Source organism: Branchiostoma floridae, chromosome 12 (genome assembly GCF_000003815.2).
Source record: "Branchiostoma floridae strain S238N-H82 chromosome 12, Bfl_VNyyK, whole genome shotgun sequence".
In the NCBI taxonomy this organism is placed as follows: Eukaryota; Metazoa; Chordata; class Leptocardii; order Amphioxiformes; family Branchiostomatidae; genus Branchiostoma; species Branchiostoma floridae.
The window spans coordinates 2,258,998-2,280,186 of record NC_049990.1 but is presented as its reverse complement, the minus strand read 5'-3'; the positions used below and the strand labels follow the sequence as shown (position 1 = coordinate 2,280,186).

The 21,189-nt window shown below is 42.0% G+C and overlaps 1 protein-coding gene and 1 pseudogene across 1 annotated transcript in view; both read right to left on the bottom strand.

The window, feature by feature from the left end:
* Window positions 1-838: 838 nt before the first annotated feature.
* LOC118427967 lies at window positions 839-3,239 on the bottom strand (annotated as a pseudogene).
* Window positions 3,240-9,212: 5,973 nt separating this feature from the next.
* The window catches only part of LOC118427966 (zinc finger protein 208-like), a 12,503-nt gene continuing 526 nt past the window's right edge, over window positions 9,213-21,189 (bottom strand). Inside the window, exons 2-6 of the mRNA XM_035837933.1 lie at window positions 20,332-21,187; window positions 16,702-16,715; window positions 15,883-16,487; window positions 10,457-11,398; window positions 9,213-10,372 (exon numbers count right to left, since the gene is read on the bottom strand). Coding sequence (XP_035693826.1) covers window positions 9,718-10,372; window positions 10,457-11,398; window positions 15,883-16,487; window positions 16,702-16,715; window positions 20,332-21,187 — 3,072 coding nt within the window. The 3' untranslated portion in view covers window positions 9,213-9,717. The remainder of the gene's footprint in view (window positions 10,373-10,456; window positions 11,399-15,882; window positions 16,488-16,701; window positions 16,716-20,331; window positions 21,188-21,189) is intronic.

Genomic DNA, 21,189 nt, shown 5'->3' with positions numbered 1-21,189 from the left:
GTTTCCCTATCTAAACTCAAACTGTGGGCCTACATTACCAAGCTACCTAACCGTTTACAAAGATATGAAAGCAAACTATCAAAAATAACAGCAAATATAGTACTAGTAACTAAATACTAGAATTAACAAAATTCAAGACACATATACTAGCCGTTTTTGTTATCCTAGCTTAATTAAAACTACAGTTATTTACTAAAACTACAGTAGAAGCCTAAAATATAAAACGTTACAGAATATAGCTAGAAATACTTTTCCTAGAAGAGGAAAATAAAATACACTTATCAATATCTCAGGTTATAGGTTCACTGCTCAAGGAGGTACTTTTTACCTTGCAGACATTGACTTACTGCTGTTGATTGTCTGTTAATATTAATGACTATACACTAACAATAAGTTCTAATTCACAAAAAAAAAACAATGTACCGTTCTTGTCTACAAAAACAAAGTAAAGTTCTAGTTTACAAAACAATGTTATGTTTTGGGTAACAAAAAAAAACCCATAAAGTTCCAGTTTGTTAGAAAACTATCAAACAAGATTTACGATCATACAAGCTAAAAGATAGGAAATAAACTTAAACACGATACGCTTCCAACGAAACTAACATTTTAGAAACTTATTTTGTTAACGCAACAGCAAACAACTATTTAAGTGGAACCAAAATTACTTGAATTTTAGCTGAATAAGATGTTAGGTCAAAGTTAAACTGAAAAATCTAACGCAAAGAAAATGCCCAAATGTTTAACTGCCCAAATCGTCTTTGTCACGGAAAGAACAAAAAGCTTTTGTGACGTCAGGTTATGCAGACAGAACGTGACTCGGTGAACAGTAGATCATAAGTTACAGTTTACAGAAGCCCGTCTCCGCACATGACGTCACAGATTTGGTGGGCTGTTCATTCCTTGACAAGTCACTTGACAAGTCTGGAGTTTAACAGTCGAACATTTGGGTATGTAGAATCCTTAATGCTGGAAATGTAACAAAAATGTTTTGGAAATTACAGTTGTTTGACCGGAATGATTTCTACAAAAACAAACTTTTGGAGAAAACGTAAAAGTTGCTGTATCAGCAACAAAATCTGTAGTGACTTTACTGAAAACGTGCTGATAAGGCATATAAATCTTCAGAATCAACCGACTGTTTGAACTGTCTGATTCACATCCGCATCTGCAGGGTTCATAACGCGTTCACATGGGTTCCATCACCTGGCTTGCTGAACTGCCTGCTGCACTCCCCAGGCGTTCACATGTGTTCGACTTCTCCACCGTGTGAGTCCGCATGTGAATCTTCAGATTGCCCAGCCGATTAAACTGCCTGCTGCACTCTTCACACATGTAGGGCTTCTCCCCTGTGTGAGTCCGTATGTGTCTCTTCAGACCTGAAAACTGGCTGAACTCCTTGCCGCACTCCTCACACTTGTAGGGTTTCTCGCCTGTGTGAGTTCACATGTGACTCTCTAGATTGCCGAGCTGACTGAACTGCCTGTTGCACTCCTCACACTTGTAGGGCTTGTCGCCTGTGTGAGTCCGCATGTGAGTCTTTAAAGCAACCAGCTGACTGAACTGCCTGCTGCACTCCTTACACCTGAAGGGTTTCTCGCCTGTGTGAGTCCGTATGTGTTTCTTCAGACTGCACAGCTCACTAAACTGCCTGCAGCACTCCTCACACTTGTAGGGTTTCTCCCCTGTGTGAGTCCGCGTGTGTTTCGTCAGATTACCCAGCACACTGAACTGTTTGATACACTCCTCACACCTGAAGGGTTTCTCGCCTGTGTGAGTACGCATGTGTTTCTTCAGATCACCCTGCTGACTAAACTGCCTGCTGCACTCCTCACATGTGTAGGGTTTCTCCCCTGTGTGAGTCCGCATGTGAGCCTTCAGGTTACATAGTTGACTGAACTGCTTGCTGCACTCCTCACATCTGTAGCGTTTCTCCTTTTTGTTAGATCGCACAGAAGAATCTTTTTTTGCCTTTCTCCTGACGTTACCCAAACCCTGGTCACTGCTTGTTGTTGACATCCTTCTGGATCTGGTGCAACTTCTGTAGAGACAATACAAACGATCATTTAAGATGCTCCATCCTTAGTTAATTGGGTGTACAATACATGCCTTTTTCAGTGAGGCGTGGTGAGGGGCGAAAAATGCGGTTTATCTTCCATTGACTGACACAGAATCTTTATGGAAAAAAGAAGCAACGAATAGAATTCTGTCAAACTACAAGCAGAAATCACGGCAATTCACAGCGTGTAACCTCAAACGCGCTGAGAAGAACCTGGTCTGCAGTCTGACGCTTTGCCTTTGGATTCTGCTTCGATTTTGTCACGAAAAACGGGTTTTTAATGAGGTGACCGTATGCGAAAGGGGCCGACACCTATTTTTTACGAGCATAACATTAGAACAAAAACAAAGGAATACTCTTGACGCTAAACGCCACCCCACGCTAGTAGCTTCAGTGAAAATAAAAGAATCTCTTTAAAAAATCTTATCAATTTTCCGGTAAAATGTGTAAAATCTCTCAGCGAAAACAGATGCTTTGTTCCACGTTGTCCCCGAATGTGCAAATACTGAGTGGAAAACGCTTAATGTGAAAACACGCCCAAGCATCAGTTAGTAAACCTCCCCGTCAGTTACTGAACCTCCCCGTAAAATAAGGAACATGCCATGATGAACACCAGATGGTGGGAAGTACCCGGCCAGGGGGCGGACGGAGGGGTTTACAGTATACCGTACATATTTCAACTGCACCCTTCATACCAGCAAGACGTTTCTTAACAACAATGAACACTACAAAAGTTCCTTTCAAATTATTAATAAACGTTAGCAAACCTGCAGTTTCACTCGTTTTAACGATTACAACGCTTTAAATTCATAAAAGAAAGACCTCTCACTCTGTAAAACTCTAAAGGGCCCCAGAATTTGTTTACGTTATCTTCTGCCTTCCTCGTCGCTTCTTCTGTGTGACTTGATTAAACAGTGTGACAGAAAGTTTTCTTTACTTTAGACGAGGAAACAGCAAAGCTACAAAGGAACATATTATGACTATGGTCTATTTTCCAACACGCACAGAAGGCAGAAAAAATGGAGCTGACTTACCAGTACAATTGAGGGGTAACACGACACGCTTCAGTATTCTGTCAAATCTAGAAATTTTAGGGTCAAAAATACAACAGATCGTCTTACCTGGACAGACTTGAACCCTCGTCGTCCACACAAACACCAGTAGGTTGTCTCTAAAGCCGCTTATTTTGGGATTTTTGTTTCGGAAGGACGGGAACTTTTCCAAACTGCTGTCGTTCTCGACTCTCCGAGTAAACAGGAAGAGGGCGTCATGTAACCCGGAAGTATTCTATTGTTCTGGGTCAAACATCATCTCCTGGTTATCCAATAGTTGTTGCGACATCGCTCATCTGAATGCTGAGGTTGTAGTAATGAGGATATAATTTAGAAGAGCCAATTGTACAAGATAAAATTGAGAAATGCTATTACATGTATTACTGGTTTGCGATATGGTTTAGCCTGCGTCCATGGGCGCCTCCATTTTGTTTCCCAGTGGTGCATGATGGGAATGGGTGTTGCAGTTTCGATGTGTTTATAATGAGGTGGAATGTTATGATCGTGTCGTTGCGGTCTTGTCGGATATAAAGGGACGGCAGCCACAACGATAGAATACATGTTTGGTCTGTTTTATGGTGGCATGACGTGTATGTTAACACTGTTCAGGTGTTGGGGAAATGAAGTGATCAGAAAATTGGCCCCTAGTGACTTTCAAAGAAACTGTAACAGGCTTGTAATGGTCGTGTTTCATGTTAATGTCATTGATCGATGTTTTTAAACAGGGTATTTAGAGCTTTTGATCGACATTTTCTAAAACTAGTGTAATGCTGTATGTATTAAGTCCATCATGGTCATCAGCAAAATGTTACTTAACTATTGACGATTTTAATGACTCTGTAAAGTTTCACGTAATTCAGCCCTTGGCTGCAATGTGGTAAAACTGTTACATCTGAATAAACCATTATTATTATACTTCCGGTCTTCTTATCGGGTGTTCGAGATATCTCGTGCTCGTTTGGATGATTTGATTTGATTTATTCGGCTGTATAATAAGTAAATGTGAATTTCCTACAAGTGCTCATAAGGTAACAAAATCAATGTAAAACAAAAACTACATGCTTGATTTCTGTTTATTTAAAAACAAACTAACAAAATAGGTAATTGCAAAATATCAAAATCAACAAAGATAGCTACTAGCTGGTAAACTAAACTTGTCTATGAAAAGCATAACTGATTCTGCTCGTTTCATTGTTATCCTATCAGAACAGAAAATTGTGAGGCTAAATTATATTCCAATCTGCTTAAAAGACATGAATACAAACTACTTAGTATCAAAATTAACAACAAAGAAAGCTAAAACTTAAGAGCTATTAAAGTGAACTTATCTTACAAAACTCAGAACGCCTCTACTAGTACACATGTATTTTGTTCTATCTAAACAAAAACTTCATGTACAGGTATAAATACATAACGTTACGAAACATAGCTAGAAATACTATCCCTAGGACATAAAAATACATTTATCATCATTTCAGGTTGTAAGTTCACTTTTCCCCTCACAGACATTAACTTGCTACTGTTGATTATATGTCAATGACTATACAAAAACAATAAGTTCTAGTTTACAAAACCGATGTTACGTTCTAGTTTAAAAGAACAATGTTACGTACTAGTTAACAAAACAATGTAAACTTAGAACTAGTTTGTTAGAAAACTATCAAACAAGATTTTACGATCATAGAACACGAAACGCTTCCAACAAAGCTAACATCTTAGAAACTGAATCCTATAACACAACAACCAACTGAACTATTCATGTGGAACGAAAATTACTTGAACAAACTTGCCTGAAGAAGATACTGGGTCAAAGTTAAAATTGCTAAGCCAACTTTTCCACTGTCCAACTCAAGTCTTTGTCATGGAGTGAGCAAGCTACCGTTCATGTGACATCAGGTTATGCAGATAGAACATGACTAGGTGAACAGTAGATCTAAGTTGCAGTTTATAACAGCTCCCGTCTCTGCATCTCCATTACGTCAGTCATAGCAGCAGCTGGCTGCTCAAAAAGTCTGGAGTTTGACGGTCAAAAATTATGCCAGAAATTACAGTTTGACTTTCACCCAGAATGATTTCCACCCAAACTTCTGGAGAAGACAGAAAAGCTGTCGCCTCCACAACACAAGCTGAAGTGACTTTAATGACAACGTGCTAATTATAGTCTTCGGGATGTATAGCTCACTGAATTGTCTGATTCGATGTCCCAAGATGGTTGGACCAGCTGGCTTGCTGAACTGTATGCTGCACTTCTCACACCTTTGAGTTTCCCCTGTGAGTCCGCATGTGTCTCTTCAGATTTCCCAGCTGACTGAACTGCCTTTTACACTCCTCACACCTGTGACGTTTCTCCCCTGTGTGAGTCTGCATGTGTGTTTTCAGATTACCCAGCTTACTGAACTGTTTCCTACACTCCTCACACTTGTAGAGTTTCTCCCCCGTGTGAGTCCGCATGTGAGCCTTCAGATTACCCAGCTCACTGAACTGCCTGCTGCACTCCTCACATCTGTAGGGTTTCTCCCCTGTGTGAGTCCGCATGTGTTTCTTCAGAGTACCCAGCTCACTGAACTGCCTGCTGCACTCCTCACACCTGTAGGGTTCTCCCCTGTATGAGCCCGCATGTGAGTCTTCAGAGAATACAGCCGACTGAACTGCCTGCTGCACTCCTCACACCTGTAGGGTTTCTGGCCTGTGTGAGTCCGTATGTGTTTCTTCAGATTACTCATGTGACTGAACTGCTTGCTGCACTCCTCACACCTGTAAGGTTTCTCACCTGTGTGAGTCCGTATGTGTTTGTTCAGACCACCCAGCTGACTAAACTGCCTGCTGCACTTCTCACACTTGTAAGGCTTCTCCCCTGTGTGAGTCCGTATGTGTCTCTTCAAATCACCCAGCTGACCGAACTTCTTGTTGCAATCCCCACAGTTGTAAGGTTTCTCACCTGTGTGAGTCCGGATATGCTTGTTCAAATCACCCAGATGACTGAAGTGCCTGTTGCACTCCTCACACCTGTAGCGTTTCTCCTCTCTGACAGGTCGCTCAATAGAATCCTTTTTCGCCTTTCTCCCGACGTCACCCAAACTCTGGGCACTGCTTGTTGTCGACATCCTCCTAGATCTAGTGCAACTTCTGTAGAGACAATAGGAACGATAGAGTAAGAGATTCTTAATCTTCAGTTCATCCATAGTCCGTAATGCATGAATTTTCGGTAAGGCTTAGTGAGCGGCAAAACTGTGGTTTCTCTTTATCACTGACACAGAATTTTCACGGAAAAGAGAAACAAGGAATAGAATTCTGCCAAATTGCACGCAGAAATCACGGCAAGTCACAGCGTGTAAGCTCAAATGCGCTGACAGGAACCTGGTCTGCAGCCTGACACTTTGCCTTTGGATTTAGGTTTTTAATGAGGTGACCATATGCGAAAGAGACCGACATCTTTTGTTTACGAGTATAACAATAGGACTAAAACAATGGAGTACGACTTTTGACGCTTGACGCCACCCCACGCTTGTAGCTACAGTGAGAACAAAGAAATGGTGAACCTCTTGAATTCTTATCAATTTCTCGGTAAAATGTGTGGCATCACTCGGTAAAACTTCAGAGAAATCGGATTTTTTCTAGTTCCATATTGTCCCCGAATGTGCAAAGAGGAAACAACAATTTGAAAACGCGTCTAACTAAGCACCAGTTACTGAACCTGCCAGGTTCAGTAACTGGAACACGCCACGATAAACACCAGATGTTAGAATGACGGTCATTTTTCGGAGAGGTTTACAGTATACCGTACATATATTAACTGCGCCCTTTATACCTGTAAGATGTTTCTTAACACCAAGTAAACTCTACAAAATCGACCCTGCAAATGTAAATACACATAAACACTGTGCCGGGAAACGGAGTTTGCTGTGGAAGGGAGTTTGCCGTGATAGGTTGTCATGAAAATCTCACGAATTCTTATCAAATCTCTTGTGTGTGACGTCAGACAAAATTCAGCGCAATCGGCTATTTTTGTTCCTATTTGTCCCTAAAAGTGCAAAGAGAAAACGGTAAATGTGAAAACACACCCAAGCATCAGTTACTGAACCTCCCCGTAAAATGTGGAACACGCCATGATGAACACCAGATGGTTGGAAGTTTCCAGCCAGGGGGCGGACGGAGGGGTTTACAGTATATCGTACATATTTCAACTGCGCCCTGCATACCAGTAAGACGATTGTTTTCAACATTAAGCAGTACAAAGTTGACTCTGCAATTGTAAACACACCTAAACACACCTGCATTTCCACTCGTTAATACGATTAAAACCCTATAAATTCATCAAAGAAAGATTATCTATAAACCCCTCAAGGGCCCAAGAATTTTGTTTACGTTATCTTCTGCCTTCTTCCTCGCTTCTCCCGTATTTTTGAACAAACTTTGACAGAAAATTTCCTCCATTTTAGGCAAGAAAAACAACAAAGCTACAAAGGAACATGTGTATCACTTCTTACTGCAAGCTTTGATCTATTTTTCAACACCCACTGAAGACAAAAAATGGAGCTGAGTTACCAGTTGACGGGACCCAAGGATATCCCACTAAAAAAACGATACGCTTCGGCTTTCTTTGGAGTCAAAATACAACAGATCGTCTTACCTGAGCAAACTTGAACCCTAGTCTTGCTCAGAAACACCAGTAGGCTGCCTCTAAAGCCGCTTATTTTGAGATTTTAGTTTCGGAAGGACGGGAACGTTTCAAAACCGCTGTTACTCTCGACTCTCCGAGTAAACAGGAAGAAGGCGTCATGTGACCCGGAAGTAATGTATTGTCCTGGGTCAAACATCATCTCCTGGTTACCCAATAGTTGTCGCGACATCGCTCAGTTGTATACTGAGATTGTAGTAAGAGGATATAATCAAGGAGGTTATGTAACCTCCTTGATTTAATTTAGGAGACCCAATTGTATAACCTGAGAAATAATATTACTTGTATTTATATGTTTGCGATATGGTTTAGCCGGCAACCAAGGGCGCCGCCATTTTGTTCCCCAGTGGTGTATGATGGGAAGTGGTGTTGCAATTTTCATGTGTTCATATTGACGTAGAATGTTATGAACGTGTAGTTGTGGTCTTGTCGGATATAAAGGGACGGCAGCCACAGCGATAAATGTTGGTTCTGTTTTATGGTGGCATGGCGTTTTTTAATCCCTACTGACTACTGTCCGCATACATTACCAACCGTCAGTAGCGTTGTAGACGCACATTAAAGCTTCTAACCACAGATCGGCTCTGTGATATTGAGCATTGGTGGAAAATCCCACAGAGATGGTGTGTAACTCTATATCAAAACTATTGTGGTGTTGCGAAAATGAAATGATTAGTTAATTGGCCCCTAGTGACTTTCAAAATACTACAGCAGGACTTCTGGTCTTGGTATCTCGTATGCTATATATCCCGTGTTCTATTGCCTGGAATGATAAGTACATGAGAATTTTCTACATTTCTTACGTGCGAACAAATTCAATGTGATAGAAAAACTACTAGTAGTACATGCATTATTCGAACTGTTTATTTTAATCAACCTTTTTTTAACAAAATGGATGAATAGAAACCATTACAGTTAATAACCAAGATAGATATTAAAAAGTAAAGTCATCTTACACTACAAGAGTATTAACACCTCTTTAGGTCTCCTATCTAACTGCAAGTCTAAAATCTATAATATTGCGGAACATAGCTAGAGACACTATTCATAGGAGAAAAGGAAAATAACAAGTTCACTACTCTGCTTCTTTAGACATTGACTTGATACTGTTCAATAAATGTCGATGAAGGTACAACAACAATCTTAAATGTTAAGTTCTAGTTCTACTTTAAAAATTAGTGTTAATTCCTAGCTTAGTTACAAAATAAATGTTACGTTCTATTTACAAAAGGCATGTTACTTTCAGTTCTACTTCATTGGCAAAGCATAAAACACGATCTACTTTAAAGGAATTGCTAAACAGCAAACAAACTTCTGCTTTTTTCTTGTAGACATACCTTGCTACCTTGCTACTGTATGTGAATATGTAAACAAAGATACCAAAGCGTGCTAGTTCCAGTTCTAGTATGCTGCGAATTAGTGCGAAACAATTCAAACAACATCTACAATATTCCGTCATAGAGTTCCAGTTGACGTCTAGTTTGCTGCGAAAAAACAATCCAAACAACATCTACAATATTCCGTCATAGAAGTTACAAAACAGGAAATGCACTTGATAAACATCCTACAAAACTACCTGCTTGGAAACTTAATTCTACAATACCATGATAGGGAACTTCACTATATACATGAAGAAAAGGTTACAAAAAAGAAATGAACTTGAACATGATACACATGCAACAAAACTACCATCTTGGAAACTAAATTCTAGAGCCACTGGTAACTGAACTTCACTATTTACAAGTCAAGTCAAGTCATGATCAAAACGGACCGCATAACAGAAAAGGCTGTCGACTCAAGAGCACGAACTAAACTGGCTTTACTGACTGCGTGTCAGTGCAATGTGAGTGCATGTAACTTTTCAGGGTCAACCGCTGACGAAACTGTCGGATCTGATTCACTTCCTCACTTGCCGGCTTCATCAGCACTCCTCACACCTGTTTCTCACCTTTGTGAGTCAGCATGTGTCTCTTCAGATTCCCGAACTCACTAAACTGCCTGCGGCACTCCTCACAATTGTAAGGCTTCTCCCCTGTGTGAGTCCGCATGTGTTTCTTCAGATTACCCAGCTCACTGAACTGCCTGCTGCACTCCTCACATTGGTAAGGTTTCTCACCTGTGTGAGTCCGCATATGAGTCTTCAGTGTACCCAGCTCACTGAACTGCCTGCTGCACTCCTCACACCTGAAGGGTTTCTCACCTGTGTGAGTCCGCATGTGTTTCTCTAGACTGTCCAGCCGACTGAACTGCTTGCTGCACCCGTCACATTGGTAAGGTTTCTCCCCTGTGTGAGTCCGCATGTGTCTTTCAAGATCACTCAGCTGACTGAACTGCCTGCTGCACTCCTCACACCTGTAGGGTTTCTCCCCTGTGTGACTCCGCATGTGTTTCTCTAGACTGTCCAGCCGACTGAACTGCTTGCTGCATTCCTCACACTTGTAGGGTTTCTCCCCTGTGTGAGTAAGCATGTGAGTCTTCAAATTACTCAGCTGACTGAACTGCGTGCTGCACTCCCCACACTTGTAGGGTTTCTCACCTGTGTGAGTCCGCATGTGTTTGTTCTTGGCACTCAGCTGACTGAACTGCCTCCTGCACTCCATGCATTTGTAGGGTTTCTCGCCTGTGTGAGTCCGCATGTGACTCTTCAGAAGATGGAAAAGGCTGAACTGCTTGTTGCACTCCGCACACTTGTAGGGTTTCTCCCCTGTGTGAGTCCGCATGTGTCTCTCTAGATTGCCAAGCTGACTGAACTGCTTGCTGCACTCCTCACAAACGTAAGGTTTCTCACCTGTGTGAGTTCGGATATGTTTGTTCAGATTACCCAGATTACTGAACTGTCTGCTGCACTTCTCACATTTATAGGGTTTCTCTCCTGTGTGAGTCCGCATGTGAGTCTTCAGAGAATCCAGATGACTGAACTGCTTGCTGCACTCCTCACATCTGTAGGGTTTCTCCTTTGTGTGAGTCCGTATGTGTCTTTTCAGAGCACCCAGCTGACTGAACTGCTTGCTGCACTCCTCACAATTGTAGGGCTTCTCACCGGTGTGAGTCCTCATGTGTCTTTTCAGATTACCCAGCTGAATGAACTGTCTGCTGCACTCCTCACACCTGTAGGGTTTCTCCCCTGTGTGACTCCGCATGTGTTTCTCTAGACTGTCCAGCCGACTGAACTGCTTGCTGCACTCCTCACACTTGTAGGGTTTCTCCCCTGTGTGAGTAAGCATGTGAGTCTTCAAATTACTCAGCTGACAGAACTGCCTGCTGCACTCCTCACACCTGTAGGGTTTCTCTCCTGTGTGCGTTTGCATGTGAGCCTTCAGATTCCAAAGCTGACTGAACTGCTTACTGCAATCCTCACACTTGTAGGGTTTCTCCCCTGTGTGAGTCCGCATGTGTTTGTTCTTGGCACTCAGCTGACTGAACTGCCTCCTGCACTGCATGCATTTGTAGGGTTTCTCGCCTGTGTGAGTCCGCATGTGACTCTTCAGAAGATGGAAAAGGCTGAACTGCTTGTTGCACTCCGCACACTTGTAGGGTTTCTCCCCTGTGTGAGTCCGCATGTGGGTCTTCAGAGCATCCAGCAGACCAAAATGCCTGCTGCACTCCTCACACCTGTAGCGTTTCTCCTTTCTGACAGACCCCACTGAAGAATCGTTTTTCGCCTTTCTCCTGACGTCAGCCAAACTCTGGACACTGCTTGTTGCCGACATCCTCCTAGATCTTGTGCAACTTCTGCAGAGACAACAGGGACGATTGAGATGCTTCATCTTTATTTCATTGGGTGTGCAATGCATGCATTTTTCAGTGAGACGTGGTGAGGGACGAAAGTGCGGTTTATCTTAACCACTGACAAGTTTTCTTAAGTTTCAACTGCAAGATTATCACCATTGTCATTGTTGATTCGGGATTTACTTGTCCAGCAGTGTTTAATAGTGATCCAGTTTGTTTAGGTACAGGTACAGGTACACAGATGTTTAGGTCCGGACCTGTACCTTAACAATTTTTAGGTACGGTACGGGTATTTAGGTACACAGCCCTAAGTGTGACTTTTGACGCCGTACAGGCATACGCCACCGAAAGCCCACAGCTATGTACAATTAGAAACAAAGAGAAATGGTGATCTCTCAAATTCTTAGCGATTTCTCAGCAAATGAAGTCATTCGGTAAATCTTCACCGAAATGTATATATTGTCAAAACCTAACTTGTCTGGCGGACTTCAGGAAACAGTACAAAATAGAAAGCCCGATTAAAACGACTAAAAAAAAGTTTACAAAAAACAGACGGAGCCTAACATCTGCTTGTAGAATTTTCATGGAAAAGAGAATAACCAATAGAATTCCGCCAAATTGTATAAAGCAGAAAGCACGGCAAATCACAGCGTAGATGCCCCAAGAAGCTCAAATGCGCTGGCGAGAGTCTGACACTTTGGATTCCACGGCCTGCCTTGGATTTTGTCATGAAAAACAGGTTTTTAATTAATTAACGGTTGCGAAAGAGGGCCGACATCTATTCTATACGATCATAACATTTATGACAAAAACAAAGAAGTGTGACTTTTGACGACATACAGGCATACGCAACCGAAAGCCCACAGCTACAATTAGAAACAAACAGAAATGGTGATCTCTCAAATTCTTAGCGATTTCTCAGCAAAATTTGTGAAGCCATTAGGCCATGTTGATTTGATTATATGGATGACATCCTCCGGGAACTCCATAACTGATGCGAGCGAGCGAATAAAAAAAAGTTTGGCCAAAAAAAAAAAAGTTGCCTTCAGTATGAAATCAAAGTGGCCAGGAAGGTTGAACATAGGACTAAACACACATAACCGTTTCAAAACCATATCCAGTTGCTTGAGTAACTATTTTTGGCACACATAGTATGGTATACCAACAGTTAGGTGTAGGGACCAGTACATCATACGGGTGCAAGACATTTTTTTTTCTTCTTGGACCAATCCGAAAAAAACAGACCTGAAAAAAACAACAACAGAGGAACAGGTTTCGCCAATTACAAAATGGACACACTATGTCGGCAGGCATTTGGCCATGGGGTCTAACCGGGAGGCCAAGAAGACAACAAGAGCGAAGGAAGTCAAGTAGAGTTTATAGTCAATTGCACCAAGTCTCTACAGTCAAAGGTACAGAGACAGTTAGCCTTTATTACATGGAGATGGGATTTTGAAATGCAGTGGGAGTCCAATAATCCACCAAACAGATTCCTTTGTAGCAAAATTGACCAATTACCATTGTTTTGAGCATTGCCAGTTCTCAAGTTTCCACAATCAGGTCCAGGTTTATGTTCGGACCTGGAAATGATCCTCTGGACCTGAATTTTCTGTACTGGTACCTCCCCAAACTAACAAGAGATTTTTTTTTTCTTTCTGTCCTTTCACATCTTATTCTTTGACTTTAGATTCATTTTGGCAATCTATGGCATTAGTTATCTGTTTTCTGATACTTTTTTTTCAATCTACGGAATATTTGTGCTCATTTTACAGCTGCTTTGCACAAGGTTTTTTTTTTTTTTTTGAAAAGGCCGAAAATTGGTGAGAGCGCGGATGTCATCCATATAATCAAATCAACGTGGCCTTAGGTAAATCTTCACCGAAATGAGTTTTTTTTTGTCTCCGAAAAAATAATGAGGAAACCCTGAATTTGAAACACGTCTGTAGGGCAGTTACTGAACCTCCCCGTAAAGTAAGAAACACGCCATGATGAACACCAGATGTTAGAATGGCGGGGATTTTAGGCCCAGGGGCGGACGGAGGGGTTTACAGTATACCGTACATATTTTAACTGCACCCTTCATACCAGCAAGACGTTTCTTAACACAAATGGACACTACAAAAGTGCCTGCCCAATTATTGATACAAGTAAAATACCTGCAGTTCCATTCGTTTTAACGATTACAACGCTATAAATTCATAAAAGAAAGACCCCTCTGTAAAACTCTCAAAGGCCCCAGAATTTGTTTATGTTATCTTCGGCCTTCCTCCTCGCTTCTTCTGTGTGAATTGAATAAACAGTGTGACAGAAAGTTTCCTTTATTTCAGATGAGGAAACAGTAAAGCTACAAAGGAACATATTTATCGATGACTATGGTCTATTTTTCAACACGCACAGAAGGCAGAAAAAATGGAGCTGACTTACAAGTTGAGGGGGTAACACGACACGCTTCAGCATTCTGTCGAATCTAGAAATTTTAGGGTCTAAAATACAACAGATCGCCTTACCTGAACAAACTGGAACCCTAGTCTTGCACAGAAACACCAGTAGGTTGTCTCTAAAGCCGCGAAAGTTATGATTTTTGCTTCGACCTCTGCTTGGAGAGTAGGGAACTTTTCCAAGCCGCTGTCGCTCTCGACTCTCCGAGTAAACAGGAAGACGGTGTCATGTGACCCGGAAGTAATCTAATGTTCTGGGTCAAACATCATCTCCTGGTTACCCAATAGTTGTCGCGACATCGGTCAGCTGAATGCTGAGATGGTAGTAATGAGGATATGATTCAGAAGAGCAAATTGTATAACCTGAGATATAATATTACATGTATTACAGGCTTACGAATGGTTTAGCTTGCGTACACAGGCGCCGCCATTTTGTTTCCTAGTGGTGTATGATGGGAATGGGTGTTGATATTTCGATATGTTGATATTTCCGTGAAATGTTATGAGCGTGTCGTTGCGGTCTTGTCGGATATGAAGGGACGGCAGTCACAACGATAAATGTTTGGTCTGTTTTATGGTGGCATGGCGTTTTTTAATCCCTACTGACTACTGTCCGCATACATTACCAACCGTCGGTAGCGTTACAGACGCACATAAAAACTTCTAGCCACAAACCGGCTCTGTGATATTGGTTATTGCTGGATTATCCTACAGAGATCGTGTGTCTGTTAACACTGTTTAGGTGTTGAGGAAATGAAATGATCAAATAATTGGAGCCTAGCGACTTTCATAGACAATGCAGCAGGACTTCCGGTCTTGGTATCTCGTATGCTGGATATCTCATGTTCTAATGGTTGGGATGATGAGTAACTGAGAATTTTTTTATATTTAAGCTAAGAAATTCAATGTGAAAGAAAAACTACATTATTTAACTGTTTATTTGAAAGCAACTGTTAACAAAATATATAAATGCAAACTGTCAAAATCAACAACTAAGATAGTTAGTAATCAATAAAGTGAACTTATCATACTAAATTCTTAACACTTCTGTTAGTCTTTTGCTATATCATCTAAATTCAAACTACAAGCCTAAATATACATATATTTATATATATATATATATATATATATATATATATATATATATATATATATATATACACATGTAACGTTACGAAACATTGAGGTACTATTCCAAGAAGAACAGGAAAATAATACTAGTACATTTATCATCATCGCTGGTTCTATATTCACTCATTAAGGGAAAACTCCTTCCCCTTGTACTCATTAACTTCCTACTGTTCCTCATTTGTCAATGAAGGTACAAAAACAATGTTTAGCTTTAGCTCACAAAACAATTTTAAGTTCTAGATTAAAACAGCAATGATAAGTTCAACCTAAAGAAAACAACGTTATGTTCTACTTGATAAAAACAATGCTAAGTTTGTTCTACGAAGATCATAAAAGACAGAAAATCATCGTGAATATAATAAGCGTCCAACAAAACAAACACCTTCGAAACTGACTTCTAAAAACCACAACCAACTATTCATGTAAAATCAAAACTACATGTACTAGTAGATACTTCCATAACTGTAATTTTTCAACCGTCCAAATCAAGATTTTCAAAATTTTGTCATTTAATACAAATGGAACATGACATAAAGTTATTGCCTCAAAAACAAAAACTGAAGCGACTTTACTGAAAACGTGCTGATAAGGCATATAAGTCTTCAGAATCAACAGCTGACTGAACTGTCTGATTCCCTTCCGCACCTGCAGGGTTCATTACGTGTGCACATGGGTTAGACCACCTGGCTTGCTGAACTACCTGCTGCACTCCCCACACCTTTGAGTTTCCCCCTGTGAGTCCGCATGTGTTTCTTCAGATTACCCAGATCACTGAACTGTCTGCTGCACTCCTCACACCTGTAGGGTTTCTCCCCTGTGTGAGTCCGCATGTGTTTCTTCAAAGCACCCAGCTCACTGAACTGCCCGCCGCACTCCTCACACCTGCAAGGTTTCTCACCTGTGTGAGTCCTCATATGGCTGTCCAGATTTCCAAGCTGACTGAACTGCCTGCTGCACTCCTCACACTTGTAGGGTTTCTCCCCTGTGTGAGTGCGCATGTGTGTCTTCAGATGACCCAGCCGACTGAACTGCTTGCTGCACTCCTCACACCTGTAGGGTTTCTCCCCTGTGTGAGTCCGCATGTGAGCATTCAGATTACCCAGCTTACTGAACTGCCTGCTGCACTCCTCACACATGTAGGGTTTCTCCCCTGTGTGAGTCCGCATGTGTGTCTTCAGATCAGAAAGCTGGCTGAACTCCTTGCCGCACTCCTCACACATGTAGGGTTTCTCCCCTGTGTGAGTCCGCATGTGTGTCTTCAGATTACCCAGCTCACTGAACTGCCTTCGGCACTCTTCACATTTGTATGGTTTCTCCCCTGTGTGAGTCCGCATGTGAGTTTTTATATGATCCAACCTACTGAACTGCCTGCCGCACTCTTCACACCTATATGGTTTCTCCCCTGTGTGGGTCCGCATGTGTTTCTTCAGATCACCAAGCTTACTACACTGCCTGCTGCATTCCTCACACCTGTAGGGCTTCTCCCCTGTGTGAGTCCGCATGTGACTCTTCAGAGCACCCAGCTGACTGAACTGCCAGCTGCAATCCTCACACTTGAAGGGTTTCTCCCTAGTGTGAGTCCGCATGTGAGCCTTCAGATTACTCAGCTGACTGAACTGCTTGCTGCACTCCTCACACCAGTAGCGTTTTTCCTCCCTGACAGATCGCACAGAAGAATCCTTTTTCGCCTTTCTCCTGAAGTCACCCAAACACTGGGCACTGCTTGTTGTCGACATCCTCCTAGATCTTGTGCAACTTCTGTAGAGACAATTGAAACGATCAAGTTAGATATATTTAATCCATACTGGCCATAGCAATGCATACATTTTTAAGTAAGGCGTATTATTGAAAAGTGGCGAAAATGTGGTCTATATTTGCCACAGAAACAAACTTTTCACGAAAAGAGAAGCAATAAATGGAATTCTGCCAAATTGCACGCAGAAATCACGGCAAATCACAGTGTTCAAATGCATAAGAACCTGGTCTGCAGTCTGACGCCTTGCCTTTGGATTTCGCTTCGATTTTGTCACGAAAAACGGGTTTTTAATGAGGTGACCATATGCGAAAGGGGCCGACATCTATTGTTTACGAGCATAACAATTGGAAAAAAACAATGGAGTACGGCTCTTGACGCAAAACGCCACCCAACGCCTGTAGCTACAAAACTTGTTTGTTCCACATTGTCCCCGAATATGCAAAGAGAAAACCCTAAATGTGAAAACACGCCCAGCATCAGTTACTGAACCTCCCCGTAAAATGTGGAACACGCCATGGTGAACACCAGATTTTCCAGCAAGTTTCCGGCCCGGGAGCGGGCTGAGGGGTTTACAGTATATCGTTCATATTTTTACTGCGCCCAGCATACCAGTAAGACGGATTTTTTTCACCAATAAATAGTACGGAATCTATTATGCAAGTGCAAATACACATAAACACATGTACACCTGCATTTTCACTCGTTAATGCGATTTAAACCCTGTAAATTCATCAAAGAAAGATCATCAATAAACCCCTCAGAGGCCCAAGAATTTTGTTTACGTTAGCTTAGCACGTCACCGGAACGTACTGCGCCTGCGCAAACCCTGGTAGTTTGGGGCTTGGTTTGGTCAACGTTGCATTAAAATCCCGCTTGTTGCACAGTATATGTTAGAGACATGGTTTCATGTAAAACGTACACGGAGTTTTACCCTTATATACGCACGTACTTTCTTAAATGCGGCCCTTTAGTAAACCGGGGGTTTAGCATGTCTATACATTTCGCGCAGGCGCAGTACGTTCCGGTGACGTGCTCGTTAGCTTCTGCCTTCTTCCTCGCTTCTCCCGTATTTTTCACAAACTTAGACAGAAAATTTCCTCCATTTTGGCAAGAAAAACAGCAAAGCTACAAAGGAACATGTGTATCACTTCCTTCTGCAAGCTATGGTGTTTTTTTTTAAACACCGTGACCCACAGAAATTCAATTACCAGTTGAGAGGAGAGCGAGGACCCCCACCAAAATCACTTCAGTTTTCGGTCAGACCTACAGAAATTTTAGGGTGAAATAAAACATATCGTCTTACCTGAACAAACTTGGACCCTAGTCGTGCACACAAACACCAGTAGGTTGTCTCTAAAGCCGCGAAAGCTGAGGTTTTTGCTTCGGAAGGACGGGAACTTTTCCAAACCGCTGTCACTCTCGACTCCCCGAGTAAACAGGAAGACGGCGTCATGTGACCCGGAAGTAATGTATGGTCCTGGGTCAAACACCATCTCCTGATTATCCAACAGTTGTCGCGACATCGCTCAGCTGAATGCTGATATTATAGTAATGAGGATATAATTTAGAAGAGCCAATTGTATAGCTTGAGAACTAATATTACTTGTATTACAGGTTTGCGATTTGGTTTAGCCTGCGTCCACGGGCGCCGCCATTTTGTTTCCCAGTGATGTATGATGGGAATTGCAACTTCAATATGTTAATATTGACGTGGAATTAATGATATGAGCGTGTCGTTGCGGTCTTGTCGGATACAAAGGGACGGCAGCCACAACGATAAATGATTGGTCAGTTTTATGGTGTCGTTTTTAATCCCTACTGGATACTGTCCGCATACATTACCTAATCTCCAAGCAGATCCTACGGTGCCATAAGATCCGGGAAGTTTGACACTATACATTACGCACCTTGAATCTGGTTCGAGATTAACATTACCAACCGTCAGGAGCGTTGTAGACGCACATTAAAACTTCTAGCCACAGATCGGCTCTGTGATATTGGGTATTGGTGGATGATACTACAGAGATCGTGAGTGTATCAACACTGCCTCATGTGTTGGGATTATGAAATGATCTATAATTGGCCCCTAGTGACTTTTAAAGAAACTGCAGCAGGATTTCCGGTCTTCATATCTGGTGTTCTAGAAATCTCGCCTTTTAATGTTTGGTAGAGGCGATAAGTAAATGTGAATTTCCTATACTTCTCATGTGGTAACAAATGCAATGTAAAATAAAAACTACATGCTTGGTTTCAAATCGTTTATTCAAAATAAAACGTTAACAAAATAGGTAAATGCAAAACATCAAAGTCAACAACGAAGATAGCCACTAGTTATTAAACTGAACTTGTTAAGAAAAGCAAAACTGGTTCTTCTCGTTTTATTGTTATCCTAACTGAACTCAAACCGTGAGTCTACCAACCTGTTTACAAAGACATGAAAGCAAACTAACAAACATTAACAAGATCGTTAAGACTTATCAGAGTGAACTTATCTAACAAAATTCAAAACATTTCTACAAGTCGTTCTCTTCCCTTAACTAAAACTAGAAGCCTGAAATATATATGGTTACGGAACATAAGTAGACGTATTATTAAAAGAAGAGGAATAAACTTCACTCCTGAATGAGGTACTATTCTCCGTGCAGACATTAACTTTTGCCGTTGATTGTATGTTAAAGACTATCAATGTCACTTTCTAGTTAACAAAACAATGTTAAGTTTGAAAAACTAAACACTATTTATCATAATAGAGCTTATACCGTAAGAAGTCAACTTGAACACACTATGCTTCTCACATCTTAGAAACTAAATTTTATAACACCAGAAACATGTGAATTTAAACTACTTGAATGCGGCGATTGCCTGAACAAGATGCTGGGACTACAACAAGAGTTACTCCGTTGAAGATGTTGGTAATTCAAATTGGTTGCATTAGAAAGTACTGTTCATCTATTGATTAACAAATCGCACAAAACGCAGTTCAAATCTAATCCTGAACGACTTCTTTCAACACAAATAAACTTTCCAAAAACAGAAAAGTTGTTGCCTCAAAAAACACAAACTGAGGTGACTTTACTGATAACGTGCTAAAAGGCATGTAAGTCTTCACGATCATCAGCTGGCTTAACTGTCTGATTCACTTTCGAACCCTTTATGCTGAACTGCTTGCTGCACTCCTCACACCATTAAGTTTTCCCGAGTGTGAGTCCGCAGGTGTTTCTTCAGATAATCCAGACGACTGAACTGCCTGCTGCACGCCTCACAACCGTAGGGTTTCTCTCCTGTGTGAGTCCGCATGTGTTTCTTTAGATCGCCCAGCACACCGAACTGTCTGCTGCACTCATCGCATCTGTAGGGTTTCTCCCCTGTGTGAGTCCGCACGTGAGCCTTCAGATTACCCAGCTCACTAAACTGCCTGCTACACTTCTCACACCTGTAGGGTTTCTCACCTGTGTGAGTCCGCATGTGTGTCTTCAGATGACCCAGATGACTGAACTGCTTGTTGCACTCCTCACACTTGTATGGCTTCTCACCGGTGTGAGTCCGCATATGTTTTGTTAGACTACCCAGCTCACTGAACTGCCTACTGCACTCCTCACACCTGTAAGGTTTCTCACCTGTGTGAGTCCGCATGTGGCTCTTCAGATTACTCTTCTGACTAAACTGCTTGCTGCAGTCCTCACACTTGTACGGTTTCTCTCCAGTGTGTGTCCGCATGTGCGTTTTCAGAGGACCCTGCTGACAAAACTGTTTGCTGCACTTCTCACATTTATAGGGTTTTTCTCCTGTGTGAGTCCGCATGTGTTTTTTCAGCTCACCCAGCTGACTGAACTGCTTGCTGCACTCCTCACACTTGTAGGGTTTTTCCCCTGTGTGAGATCTCATGTGAGTCTTCAGAGCACCAAGCTGACTAAACTGCCTGCTGCACTCCTCACACATGTAGGGTTTCTCACCTGTGTGAGTCCGCATGTGACTCTTCAGATGACCAAGCTTGCTAAACTGCTTGCTGCACTCCTCACACGTGTAGGGTTTCTCACCTGTGTGAGTCCGCATGTGAGTATTCAGAGAATCCGGTCGACCAAACTGCCTGCTGCACTCCTCACACCTGTAGGGTTTCTCCCCTGTGTGAGACCGAATGTGAGTCTTCAGATGACCCAGCTGACTGAACTGCCTGCTGCACTCCTCACACCTGTAGGGTTTCTCCCCTGTGTGAGTATGCATATGTTTTCTAAGCTCATCCAGCCGACTGAACTGCCTGCTGCACTCCTCACACCTGTAGGGTTTGTCTCCTGTGTGAGTCCGCATGTGTTTCTTCAGATTACAGAACTGACTGAACTGCCTGCTGCACT